Here is a 14,052-nt window from a genome sequence, read left to right as displayed (position 1 = left end):
AAAAAAAAAAAAAAAAAGAAACTCAAACAAGTTGAATGCTTAGGGGGGCTGGGCTTGGTGGCTCACTCCTGTAATCCCAGCACTTTGAGAGGCTGAGGTGGGTGGATCACTTGAGGTCAGGGGTTCAAGACCAGCCTAGCCAATATGGTTAAACCCCATCTCTACTAAAAATACAAAAATTAGAGGGGCATGGTGGCGAGCGCCTGTAATCCCAGCTCCTCAGGGGCCTGAGGCAGAAGAATCACTTGAACCCAGGAGGCGGAGGCTGTAGTGAGCCGAGATTATGCCACTGCACTCCAGCCTGGGTGACAAAGCAAAACTCCATCTCAAAAAAAAAAAAAAGAAGTTGAATGCTTAAGGCAACACGAGGGTGAACCATTTCAAAATCTGTCTGCCTAAACTGATGGAATATTTTTCATATCTAAACTGTTTCTTTGTTGAAGATATCGTAAATGAGTTAGTTTAGCATTTCCCAAACTTCATTCTCATGCTGTCTTTACCATTCTTGCTCTATTTTCAAGTGACTTACCCTGCACAGGGTGGGGCGGTGGGAGCAATACACCCAGGCAGCAATAAAGGGGTACACAGTGTGGGGAGGATTTAAATGCAGTCACATAACAACTATTAATATAAAGCAACCTGCTTTCCTTCTGGGCTGAATTGTGTCCTAATCAAAATTCACATGTAAAGTCCCTCAGCACCTCAGAATGTGACTGTATTTGGAGATAAGACTTTTAAAGCCGTGATGAAGTTGAAATGAGCCCATTAGGGTAGGCCCTAATCTAATCTGACTGGTGTCCTTAGAAGAAGAGAGTAGGACACAGCACATAGGGAGGGACCATATGAGGACCCAGGGAGAAGACTGCCCTCTACCAGCCAAGGAGAGGACTCAGGAGAACCCAGCCCCACCCACACCTTGCTCTTGACGTTCAGTCTCCAGAATTATGAGAAAATAAATTTCTTTTTTTTTTTTTTTTTTGAGACGGAGTCTCGCTCTGTTGCCCAGGCTGGAGTGCAGTGGCGCGATCTCGGCTCACTGCAAACTCCACCTCCCAGGTTCACGCCATTCTCCTGCCTCAGCCTCCCAAGTAGCTGGGACTACAGGCGCCCATCACAATGCCTGGCTAATTTTTTGTATTTTTAGCAGAGACAGGGTTTCATTCATGTTAGCCAGGATGGTCTCGATCTCCTGACCTTGTGATCCGCCTGACTCAGCCTCCCAAAGTGCTGGGATTACCGGCGTGAGCCACCACACCCAGCCACGAAAAAATATATTTCTATTGGTTAAGCCACCCGGTACTTATGGCAACCCCAGCCAAAACAAAAACGAACAAATGGGAGGATTATAATATAATAGAGCTTTCTATTCTCACCATGCCCTGCAGTTCTAAACTAGTCTTTTGATAGTACATGCTACAGATTGTTCCTGAACTGTGATTTGCTTTCAGTTGACTCACTTTTCTCTTTGTTTATCAACGCACTAAGCGGTACACAATAAACTCAAGGGTTTTGTGTACTAGTTTTAGTATTTTTTTCTTAGTACACATGACAACACATAGACACTAAGAAGCAAGGAAGCTGTCAAAGGTTAAAAGGACATGGGAAGCAAGCCAAAGGATGAGAATTTTTTTTTTTCTAGACAGTGTCTCTTTCTGTCTGGAGTGCAGTGGTGAGATCTCAGCTCACTGCAACGCCTCCTGGGTTCAAGCAATTCTTACACCTCAGCTTCCCAAGTAGCTGAGATCACAGACGTGCACCAACATACCCAGCTAATTTTTGTATTGTTATTAGGGATAGGGTTTCACCATGTTGACCAGGCTGGTCTCAAACTCCTGGCCTCGAGTGATCTGCCCACCTTGGCCTCCCAAAGTGCTGGAATTACAGGTATGAGCCACCATACCTCACCTGGATGGGAAAATTTGAACATGAAAAGTTAAAGTGACTGCAAGAGTTAAATCTTGTCAAATACTGTATATATAAATGCATGCATTGATAATGATACTAAAAAAAGAAAGGCTTCATTGTTGCCATGAGAGGTTGCTAGAGTCTCAATTCATTTTACTGAAAATTGACAAATAACCAGCCTGAGCAATATGCCAAACCCCATCTCTACAAAAAATATAAAAATTAGCCGGACGTGGTGGTGTGCACCTGTGCTCCCAGCTACTTGGAGGCTAAGGTGGGAGAATTGCTTGAGCCCGGGAGGTCGAGGCTACAGTGAGCCATGATTATACCACTGCACTCCAGCCTGGGTGACAGAGCAAGACCCTGTCAAAAAAAGAAAAAAAGAAAAGAAAGGAAAGAAAAAGAAAATTAATAAATAAAAGGGCCAAACATTGATTCTGGCCTTTTCTGCATGAACTGCATGAACCACTAGTTGGTGAGTGAAAGCTCTTTGTAGAAGCATTCCAGCTGACGCAGTCTAGCCAACAAATGCTGAGACAGTGAGAGAACTGGAAAGTTGTCATTGTGTGACTCCTCATTAAATAATTCATCTAGGCAGCTTTCATCAGTGACTGCTGAAATAACTGGGAGAAGGACTCATGGGAAACTTGATAATGGCTGGACAAAGCTGACAACATCTGAACCCACTAGTGAATCTTAAAATGACAAAAGGAAAAGCAAGCAGGCATCACATGCTCCTTGATGTGAGGAACCGGCAGTGGAAGGACCCGGCACACCTCAAGGTGAAATATTGAGCCCGAATACCATCCAGTCTCTGACTCCAATATCATTTTACAGGAAATACCAGGGCCAGTAGAACATGTTAAGTGGCACCACAAGGATGCAATCAGCTAAATCCAGAATGTGGATAACACCAGACAGAGGACCTGGTTTCCTTGAAAAATCAATTGAGTGGTAGCTGAGCGTGATGACTCATGCTTATAATCCTAGTACTTTGGGAGGTTGAGGTGGGTGGATCACTTATGGTCAGGAGTTCAAGACCAGCCTGGACAACATGATGAAACCCTGAATCTACTAAGGATACAAAAATTAGCTGGGTGTGGTGGCATGCACCTGAAATCCCAGCTACTCGGGAGGCTGAGGCAGGAGATTTGCTTGAACCCGTAGGCAGAGGTTGCAGTAGGCCGAGTTCGTGCCATGGCACTCCAGCCTGAGTGACAACAGTGAGACTCCGTCTCAAAAAAAAAAAAAAAAAAAGGCCTTATCTGTCAGAGGTACACACTGAACTATTTGAGGGTAAAATAATATGACATCTGGCATTTCAGATATTCCAGCTAAAAACACAAAGAGGAAAAAAGTGTGAAAAACGGAAGGAAGGAAGGCAGGAAGGAGAAAAAAGACAAAAGGACTTGATATTTGATGAAAATAATAGAAACGGTTTCCTGTGGTGCTTTTTCATTGCTTTTTTGTTTTTACCAGATCAGGCATGCTTTCCAGAATGCTCAGGATCTCAGGGTCACTCAGCTTGTTGTGTGAAAGGTCAAGCACACAAAGCCTCAAGCACTCTCGTAGATGCTGAATGTCCTCCACGGTCTCCAGGTGATTGTGGGCCATCTGCAGCGTGTTCAGGACTGGGAGGCAGGCTGGAAGGCAAGGTCAGCCGAAGTCAAAAACAAAGGCATAAAAATGCTTCTTGGGCCAGGTGCAGTGGTTTATACCTGTAATCCCAGCACTCTGGGAGGCTAAGGCAGGAGAAACTTTTGAGCCCAGGAGGTTTGAGATCAGCCCAGGCAACATAGTGAGACCCCATATCTATACAAAGTAGAAAAACTTGCCAGGTCTGGTGGCACGTGCCTGTGGTCTCAGCTACCTGGGAGGCTGACGTGGGAGGATCGCTTGAGACCAGGAGGTCAAGGCTGCAGTGAGCTGTAACTGCACCACTGCATTTCAGCCTGGGTGACAGAGCAAGACCCTGTCTCAAAAAGAAGCAAAGCAAAACAAAACCAAAAACACTTCTTGCCCATAATATAAAATCTTAGAAGCTCCCTCAGGGGAAAGTGATGGACACATGGCAAATAGGCACACTGCTTGCTGGGTACTCTTACAGAGGTTTTCAATGGTCTTGATGTAATTGTTGCTGAGGTTAAGAACATCCAGTTTCTGCAGAGCTTCCAGGTTCTCGATCTTATGGAGCAAGTTCACTTGCAAGAAGAGGCAACGCAACTCGGTTTGCGCCTCCAGGTTTTCGATTTTCTGTATTCCATTGCTCTGCAACCAGAGACAGCGCAGCCCTGTGTACTCTTCCAGGTTCTCAATGCGATCAAAACCTAACAAGAAGGAAGCACATGGGAATTCAGCTCCTACTCACAGGGCAGAGGGGTCACGGTCACCCTTGTTTTTGCCTACTATTAGGGACTGAATGTCTGTGTCTCTTCAAAATTCATACATTGAAATCCTAACCCCTAATGTGATGGTATTAGGAGGTGGGACTTTAGGGAGGTGATGAGGTCATGAGAGAAGAAACCTCAGGAATGGGATTAGTGGCCTCATAAACGAGGCCCCAGAGAGCTCCTCTGCCATCTTCACTCCATGAGGATACAGCAAGAAAGTGCTATCTGAGAATACAAAAGCAGGCTCTCACCAGCCACCATATCTGCCAGTCCTTTGACCTTGGACTTCCCAGCCTCCAGATGTATTTCCTGTGAGAAATACATTTTTGTTGTCTACAAGCCACCCAGGCTATGGTATCTTAGTCTGCTCAAAACAGATCAAAACAGACTAAGACACCTGCCTACCTGGCATCCACACCTCCTTCCTCCAGTCACAACTTTTCTTGGAGGAACCATCTTTCTCCTAATACCACCTGGCGGCTCTCTGGGCAGCCTGTCAGAGTCATGGGGACTCATCCGGGGGTGGCCACACTCAGCCAAGCAAGACCAACTTTGATGCATCCCAGGAGGTCTTGCTGAAAAGACGGGTAGTCTTTCTGCTGGAATCACCCACCTGAAAGGGTGGAGCCTACTGCTGCCTTCATGGTAGGGAGTGGGTGGAGGTGGGGGTGCAGTGGGGGTAAACCTGCCCTGAAAATGCCCCCACCAGGCCTAACCCTGGTGCAAACTGTAGGCCTTGTTTTGTTCTCTTTTTCAGTTTTATGAGCCAAATTTAGGGTTAGGAAAACAAACGTTTCAGTTTCCTTTAGTAACTCATCATCAATGTGTAATTCATGCTTTACCTACTATTACCAACATTTTTTAAAGCTCTTTATTTCGTTGCCTGAAAAAGTTTTTATTACAAATTTTTCGTATCAGTGGTGAGCAAAAATGCACCCATGTTCCTGCCAACAGATAATCGTTTTCATTTTTCTCTCTCGCCTTCCAAGCTTGCTATGAGCATACATAATATTTAAAATAGTTATAGAATACACTTAAACATAGGTATTGTATAGATAGACTTTTTTTAATCCTATCTTTTTTCCACAAAAATTTTGATTATTTTATTTCTTCAAGTTTTATTTTAAGTTCCTGGGTTCCTGTGCCAGATGTGCTGGTTTGTGACATAGGTAAGTGTGTGCCATGGTAGTCTGCTGCACAGGTCATCCCGTTACCTACGTACTAAGCCCAGCATCCATTAGCTAGTCTTCCGGATGCTCTCCCTCCTTGCAAACCCTCTCCACAAAAATTTTTATAGCGGAAGTATTTGTCATGTTACTCCAAGGTCTTCATGCTGAAGTCAGTATCTATGAAAGATAGGAACTTTTTTTTTTGTCTTTACGTCTTTAAGATAGGCACAACACCATTGTGACGTCTCAACAACAGTTCCTCAATGTCATCAAATAGCCAGTAACTGGTCACACTTCTTTGTTGTCTTTTTTTCCAAACTGTTTACTGCCTGAATCAATACACAAATAAGGTCCGAACCTTGTAATTAGTGGATGTCTCTTAAGTCACTTTTTTTTTTTGAGATGGAGTCTGGGTCTTGTCGCCCAGGCTGGAGTGCAATCGCACAATTTCGGCTCACTATACCCCACACCTACACCTCCCGGATTCAAGTGATTCTCCTGCCTCAGCCTCCTGAGTAGCTGGGATTACAGGCACCCGCCATTACACCTGGCTAATTTTTGTATTTTTAGTAGAGATGGGGTTTCACCATGTTGGCCAGGTTGGTCTCGAACTCCTGACCTCAGGTGATCTGCCTGCCTTGGCCTCCCAAAGTGCTGGGATTACAGGTGTGAGCCACTGCGCCCAGCCAACCTTTGTTTTTTTGGACAGAATCTTGCTCTGTCGCCTAGGCTGGAGCGCAGTGGCACAATCTTAGCTCACTGCAGCCCGCTTCCTGCCTCAGCCTCCCAAGTAACTAGGATTACAGGCATGCACCACCACATCTGGCTAATTTTTTTTTTTTATACTTTTAGTAGAGACAGGGTTTCACCATGTTGGCCAGGCTGGTCTCGAACTCCTGATCTGCCTGCCTCAGCCTCCCACATTGCTGGAATCACAGGCAAGAGCCACACGCCCGGCCTTACGTCGCTTTTAACCTAGAGTGTGTGTGTGTCTCTCTCTTTCTTCCATTGCAGTTTTTTGTGGAAGAAACTGGATTATTTGTCCCCTTGGTTTCTGACATTCTGGTTTTTCTCCCTGGTCTTTGCTCTAGCTCTCACCCCATCTCCTCCCCCTTTGCTGTTCAAGCCATCTCCAACTTGCTGCTACCACTGGATCCCCCCATCACTGCAACCACCTGGCTAAAGTCTCCCTAAGATCCTAATTGCTACACGCTATTGGCAGTTCTCTTAGCCCTTGACCATTCCAAGGCATCTGGCCCATGGGCCCTGCACCCCTTTCCAAGCTTCCTCCTCAGGCTCTCTGGATCACCCTCCTAGTATCGATGCCTTCACTTAGCCCTTGACCATTCCAAGGCATCTGGCCCATGGGCCCTGCACCTCTTTCCAAGCTTCCTCCTCAGGCTCTCTGGATCACCCTCCTAGTATCGATGCCTTCATGTTAGCAATGCAGTAAGACCGGAGTGGATCCTGACACCAACAGCATACAATGGAGCGATGAAGTGTCACCTCCACTTTTGTCTTGGCCTTGCTTCCTTTCTTGGGTAACTTGCTCTAAGGGAAGCCAGCTCCCATGGAGAGGCTCATGTGGTGAGAAATTAAGGCCTCTGGCTGACAGCTATGAGGGGGAGGCCTAGAGCCTGGAAGTGGATTCTCCAGCCCCACTCAAGCCATCAAATGAGTGAGGCTGCGCTGACAGTCTGACTACAGCCTCATGAGAGACCCTGAGCTGGAACCACCCAGCTAATGACTCCCGAGTTCCCAGCCCTCAGAAACTGGGTGAGATCATGAGTTGAAGTTGCTACGTTTCAGGGTAGTTAATTATGTAGCAATAGATAACTAATATGGGCACCTCTCTCTCCTAGCTCTTCTACCTCCCTGACTGTCTCTACTTAGTCAAACTTACTGGTTCCTTTTTTTCTTCCCGCCTCTTAAGTATCAGTCCCCCGGGGGTCTGTCCTCCTACATCATCTCACTCACTGCTACACTTGGATGCTGGGTGGGGAATTTTGGAGTGAGGAGACCCATAGGAGTTGTTCTGACCCCTTGAGGCATTTGTGCTCCTGGATCCCTTTGGGCATCTCCCTGCCAGGGCACCATCCTCATAATAGCTGCTCCCATCCCCCAGGACACCAAAGACACATTTGCCGGTTCCCTCTGTGCATTTTCAGCACTGAGCAGTGCTGGGCACACGGTAGACTCTCAGCAAGCAGCTACCGAAGAAACAGATGAACAATGAGAGGACTGAGGAGCAAGTTGGTCACCCCATCAGCACAGGCTGGGAGCCCTGAGGCTGGGAAAAGCCCTGTCTGTGACCCTGAGTTTCCATTTATATGTGATACTGGACTCCAACCCTGGCTCCTGCCCCTGCCTTTCCATTCTAAGAGGCACCCAAAGATCCTCATTATTTGTTTCCAACATCAAGCTGCAATCCTTCCCAACATATACCTCCCAAGCCCAAAGTACTCACAAACTAACTTTCTGATATGAAAAATTAAAGTCCTGGCTGGGTACAGTGGCTCACGCTTGTAATCCCAGCACTTTGGGAGGCTGAGGCAGGTGGATTGCCTGAGCTCAGGAGTTTGAGACCAGAATGGGCAACATGGTGAAACCCCGCCTCTACTACAAATACGAAAATTAGCAAGGTGTGGTGGCGGATACCTGTAACCCAGCTACTCAGGAGGCTGAGGTAGGAGAATTGCTTGAACCTGGAGGCAGAGGCTGCAATGAGCAGAGATTGTGCCACTGCACTTTAGCTTGGGCAACAGAGCAAGACACCATCTGAAAAAAAAAAAAAAAAGAAAAGAAAAAAGAAAAAAAATTCCTTAGAAAACAACAATAAAAGATAATGTGTTTCCTTGGTATTCCTATAGCCAGTGGCTCCTTTGTAAACTCTGGTCAGGCAAGACTTTTTCTTGAAATAAAAGTTATTCCTTTTCCATAAATCTCCACTAAACGCTGAAATTTCCTGCTTAGATACATTCTGAGAACTAAAGATGATCCCTGCAAGTAATTTTTTATACCGCTAGACAGAATCCTTCCACCTGACATGAACTGTTTCCTCTCTTAGGGCCTTACCTTTGAAGTGTAAATACAGCGTATCATTCAATGCTGGGGTAGTGTAAAGCTTCTGCTGCTTGCAGAGTTTTTGCAGGGAACTTTTAGTCATTCTGTTAAAATGTAAAATATGAATAAGCTTATTGCAAACTGTTAGCTGTAAAATATATTCTCACAGTTCTTCACCACATCCATTCCTGCCCAAAATTCTATAACATCCTATATGCTTGATACCTATTTTAAGTTCTTCTTTTTCTCTTTCTCCTTTTCTTTTTCTTCTTCTTTTTTATATAGATTTTAGGGCCTCATCCAGTATTATTTTCAGCATTTTTTTTTTTTTTTTGAGACAGGGTCTCGCTTTGTCACCCAGGCTGGAGTGCAGTGGCGCGATCTCAGCTCACTGCAAGCTCCACCTCCCGGGTTCACGCAATTCTCCTGCCTCAGCCTCCTGAGTAGCTGGGACTACAGGTGTGCACCACCATGGCTAATTTTTTTTTGTTTGTTTGTTTGAGACGGAGTCTCACTTTATTGCCCAGGCCGGAGTGCAATGGCACAATCTCAGTTCACTGCAACCTCCGCCACCTGGGTTCAAGTGATTCTCCTACCTCAGCCTCACAAGTAGTTGGGATTACAGGCATGCACCACCATGCCAGGCTAATTTGTGTATTTTTAGTAGAGATAGGGTTTCACCATGTTGGTCAGGCTGGTCTTGAACTCCAGACCTCAAGTGATCCACCCACCTCGGCCACCCAAAGTACTGGGAATACAGGCATGAGCCACTGTGCTTGGCCTATTTTCAGCATTCTTAAAAATTGCAATGTATGTTCTAATAAAAAATACTTTAGGCTGGGCGCAGTGGTTCAAGCCTGTAATCCCAGCACTTTGGGAGGCCGAGACAGGTGGATCACGAGGTCAGGAGATCGAGATCATCCTGGCTAACATGGTGAAACCCCATCTCTACTAAAAAATACAAAAAACTAGCTGGGCGAGGTGGCGGGTGCCTGTAGTCCCAGCTACTCGGGAGGCTGAGGCAGGAGAATGGCATAAACCCAGGAGGCGGAGCTTGCAGTGAGCTGAGATCTGGCCACTGTACTCCAGCCTGGGCAACAGAGCGAGACTACGTCTCAAAAAAAAAAAAAAAAATACTTTAAATGGTGTCATCAGGAACTGCTGCTGTTCCTCTCTGCAGCTCTGGCATTAAAGTTGAATAGAATGTGCACTCAGCTGTGCGGCAGAGGCAGTGCCATCCTCACTCCATTCTCAGACACCAGGCAGGCAATTCAATCTCTACCAGCCTCTATTTCCTTATCTGTACAAGGCAGTGATTACGTCATCCACCTTACTCCATAAATGTGCACTACTTGGCAGCATGCCCACATACCTGGGGCCCCGATCTTCTCTGTCTTCTCTTGGGTGTGCGAAGTGACCACCTGACCCATTATCACCACTCTGTTTCTGCTGGCTTTGGTAGGATGTGGCAGAAGAACCCACACATATTTCCTTAGGATCATTAATTTCTGTAAAATAAAAGAGATCAGGTCTGTAGAGATCAAGATATATACCAAAAAATACCCCCCAACTTCAGCTTGGTGAATGAGCATCCACTTTCACTATAGAACACCAGTATTTTTTAGCGGCCGGGTATGGTGGCTCATGCCTGTAATCCCAGCTGTTTGGGAGGTTGAGGCAGGTGGATTGTTTGAGCCCAGGTATTTGAGACCAGCCTGAGCAACATGGCACACCCCACGTCTACAAAAAATACAAAAATTAGCCAGATGTAGTGGTGCGTGCCTGTAGTCCCAGCCACTTGTGGGGCTGAAGCAGGTTGATCACTCAAGCTTGGGAAGTTGAGGCTACAGCAGTGAGCTGTGTTCACAGCACTGCACTCCAGCCTGGGCAATAAAATGAGACCCTGTCTCTCCAAAAAAAAAAAAAAAGAACACTAGTAATCTTTTTAAGTGCAAACAACTTTTTTTTTTTTTTTTTTGAGACCGAGCCTCGCTCTGTCACACAGGCTGGAGTGCAGTGGCGCGATCTCAGCTCACTGCAAGATCCGCCTCCCGGGTTCATGCCATTCTCCTGTCAGCCTCCCGAGTAGCTGGGATTACAGGTGCTCACCACCATGCCCGGCTAATTTTTTTTTTTTTTTTTGTATTTTTAGTAGAGATGGGGTTTCACTGTGTTAGCCAGAATGGTCTCAATCTCCTGACTTCATGTTCTGCCCACCTCAGCCTCCCAAAGTGCTGGGATTACGAGCATGAGCCACCATGCCCGGCCTAAAGGTATAACAATTTTTAAAGCACTGGCAAAGACTATGTAAATTTCACTTCTAGATAGTCCTCTATAAAAACTTTTGTACAGGTGCACAAGAAAACATGGACAAAAGAGATTTGTTTCTGCATTTTTTATAAAAGCCAAAAACTGTTAACAATGTAAATGTCCATCCATAGGGACTGGTTACATAAAACAATGACTTGCTTTTCTGCCTTTGAGAAGAATGCACTAGAACTACATCTATCCATAGGGATAATTCTCAGAAACGTATATGGAGTGAAAAAAGCAAGTTTCACAATAAGCACAGGATACCGTACATAAATTAAAAATATGCAAACCAATGCTATGCATTGTTTCAGGGCATGTATGTATAGAGAAGTGCTTGCAAGAATCCATATAAAATTCTGGACAAGAGAAGAAAGGAATGGGATTAGAAATCCAGTGGGGGATAGGGGACAAAAGGAACACCAACTTTATGTGAAATGTTTTCTTTCTTTTTTTGGCGAGGGGAGGGGAGACAGTCTTGGTCTATCCCCCAGGTTGGAGTACAGTGCTGGGATCTCAGCTCACTGCAGCCTCTGCCTGCCAGGTTCAAGCAATTCTCATGCCTCAGCCTCCCAAGTAGCTGGGATTACAGATGCCTACCACCACGCCCAGCTAATTTTTTTGTATTTTCAGTAGAGACAGGGTTTCACCATGTTGGCCAGGCTGGTCTCAAACTCCTGACCTCAGGTGATCCGCCTGCCTTGGCCTTCCAAAGTGCTGGGATTACAGGCGTGAGCCACCGTGCCCGACCTTATTTATTTTTATTTATTTTTTGTTTGGGGGGAACTTATTTAATTAAAAAAGACTTCAAGTAAAGATGATAAAATGTTAATCATTTTCAGTTCCTGCTGGCAAAACATGGGTATTCGTTTTAATGTTCTTTGTTCTTTTGCCTTTTAAAAAATTTCTCAAGCCAGGTGTAGTGGAGCACGCCTGTAGTCCCAGCTACTCAGGAGGCTGAGGCAGGAAGATCTAGCCTGGGTAACACAGTGAGATTCTAGCTCTTAAAAAAAATCTTCGAAAGGAAAATCACATGAAAAGAAACAAAAGTAGTGAGAATATCTTTGATAAAAATAACATGAGCACATTCAAATGAATAATTTTTTTAAAGGTCATTCAAAATTGGCCAATTCAACTGCACTTAACTTTAAGAGCGGTTGTCTGCTGCTTTCTGTGTTTGTGTGGTCTAGTGAACAAGACTAAAGGCTGTGTGTGGGGGGATTGATTCTTAAACTCATCAATTTTGCATAGAATGCCCAGCCACAGGAAGCAACAGATAAATGTTTGTGGAAAAAATAAAGAATAAGCGCTCGATATATAAATATTAATATGTAATTAATAACAAGAGCTACCATTTAATAATGGCCCACTATATGCTGGAGCATTTAATTGTAATTCTCTCCATATACTCCTGTATAATTATCCCAGCTTACAGATGAGGAGACTAAGGCTCCAAGAGGTTAAGCTCTGGGCCAATGGCCATAAAGCTGGCCAGCTGCTAAGCCTCAACCTGAACCCAATGTCAATGGCTCCAAGGTCAGCGTCTTTCCACTGAGCAATGCCAGTTCCCTATGGCTCCTTATACAAGGTTCATCTGGACAGTTGACGCTTAAGATATATTTGTTGCCTGGAACACAAATCAGCTGGTTTATTTGTTGCCTGGGTTCAGAAACTGGAACACAAATCAAGTGGCTTTTTAATCTAATCACTAAAAGGTTTCCCTTAGGGCACCAAGTCTAGTCTAGTGGGAGCAGAAGCTGAAGCCGGCTTTCCTTCCTTCTTTTCTTTTTTTTTTTTTTGAGACAGAGTCCTGCTCCGTTGCCCACAAATTGAAGTGCAGTGGTGTGATCTTGGCTCACTGTAACCTCAGCCTCCTACTTGGCTCACTGCAACCTCCGCCTCCCCGGTTCAGGGAATTCTCCTGCCTTAGCCTCCCAAGTAACTGGAATTACAGGCACACATCACCACGCCCTGCTAATTTTTGTGTTTTTAGCAAAGACAGGGTTTCGATACATTGGCCAGACTGGTCTCCAACTCCTCCAACGACCTCAGGTGACCCGCCTGCCTCTGCCTCCCAAAGTGCTGGGATTACAGGCATGAGCCACTGCGCCCAGCTATGAAGGTTACCTTTCAAGTCCATTCTGGCAAACTTTGGTGAGGGGGTCACACACTGACCCCAGAACCACCAACTCTTCATTCGGACTCTCTACCCCAGGTCAGGCACTGGACTAAACTCCAAATTCAATCAGGATGTCTTGCCCTGACACAACATGCAGTCTGGAGGGGGAGGAAGCCTTTGATCTTACATGGTGATAGCAATAAAGGGATACATTTAAAGCATCAAAGTTGGGAGCAGGGAGAATGGCGTCGTGGGTAAGGGCTGGGGCTCTGGAGACCCATACCGTCTGGGCCTGAGTCTGGTGGGTGTTTTTGTCTTGTTTCTGGTTTTGGTTTTTTTTTGAGACGGAGTCTCCCACTGTCGCCCAGGTTGGAATGCAATGGCGAGATCTCGGCTCACTGCAACCTCCGCCGCCCGGGTTCAAGCGATTCTCCTGCCTCAGCCTCCCAAGTAGCTGAGACTACAGGTGCCCGCCACCACGCCCAGCTCATTTTTTGTATTTTTAGTAGAGACAGGGTTTCACTATGTTGGCCAGGCTGGTCTCGAACTCCTGACTGACCTGATGATCCGCCAGCCTCGGCCTCCCGAAGTACTGGAAATACAGGCGTGAGTCACAGCGCCCGGCCGAGTCTATTCTGTCACTGACTAGCCGAGGGTTATATGTTTGGAGAAAGTTTTATAACCCCTTAAGTATCTTAAGTATTTCCTCCTCTGTACGAAATGGGGAGAGAAGCCCCTACTGCAGAGCGTTGGCTGCTACCGTTACTATTATGGTTATTATTTGGCTGTGAAGATCGGGTATATGGTGTGGGAAGGGGGCTGGAGCGCCCAGCTGTGTCGGCCCCTTGCCCACCACCCTCCGTGGGGGGCAATCGGCACCTTCCTTGCAGCCCCCTGGGCCTGCGCTCCCGTGGTCACCCGCAGACTCCTCCACGCCGGACTCCTGCGTGTAATCCAGCTCTGCTGCCCCACCTGCCGCAGGCTCCGAGGGTTTAGGGTGCATGTTTACTTCGGCGACACCGAACGCCCCGCAGCTGTGGGGAGCCCCGGTCCGCAGTGGACGTCGCTACGGCCCCAGCCCAGTCAGAGACTCCCC

At 46.2% G+C, this 14,052-nt stretch overlaps 1 protein-coding gene across 1 annotated transcript in view; it reads right to left on the bottom strand.

Annotated features, from left to right (window-relative positions):
* DNAAF1 (dynein, axonemal, assembly factor 1) overlaps positions 1 to 14,052 on the bottom strand; it is a 32,791-nt gene extending 18,739 nt beyond the window's left edge. The window contains 5 exon segments of the mRNA XM_011942189.1: positions 3,382 to 3,548; positions 4,011 to 4,232; positions 8,540 to 8,631; positions 9,900 to 10,035; positions 13,836 to 14,052. Coding sequence (XP_011797579.1) covers positions 3,382 to 3,548; positions 4,011 to 4,232; positions 8,540 to 8,631; positions 9,900 to 10,035; positions 13,836 to 13,959 — 741 coding nt within the window. The 5' untranslated portion in view covers positions 13,960 to 14,052.

This window comes from Colobus angolensis, unplaced genomic scaffold (assembly GCF_000951035.1).
Source record: "Colobus angolensis palliatus isolate OR3802 unplaced genomic scaffold, Cang.pa_1.0 Scaffold207, whole genome shotgun sequence".
Taxonomy (NCBI): domain Eukaryota; kingdom Metazoa; phylum Chordata; class Mammalia; order Primates; family Cercopithecidae; genus Colobus; species Colobus angolensis.
The sequence above is the reverse complement of the archived record's forward strand: the minus strand, read 5'-3'. Positions and strand labels throughout refer to the sequence as shown.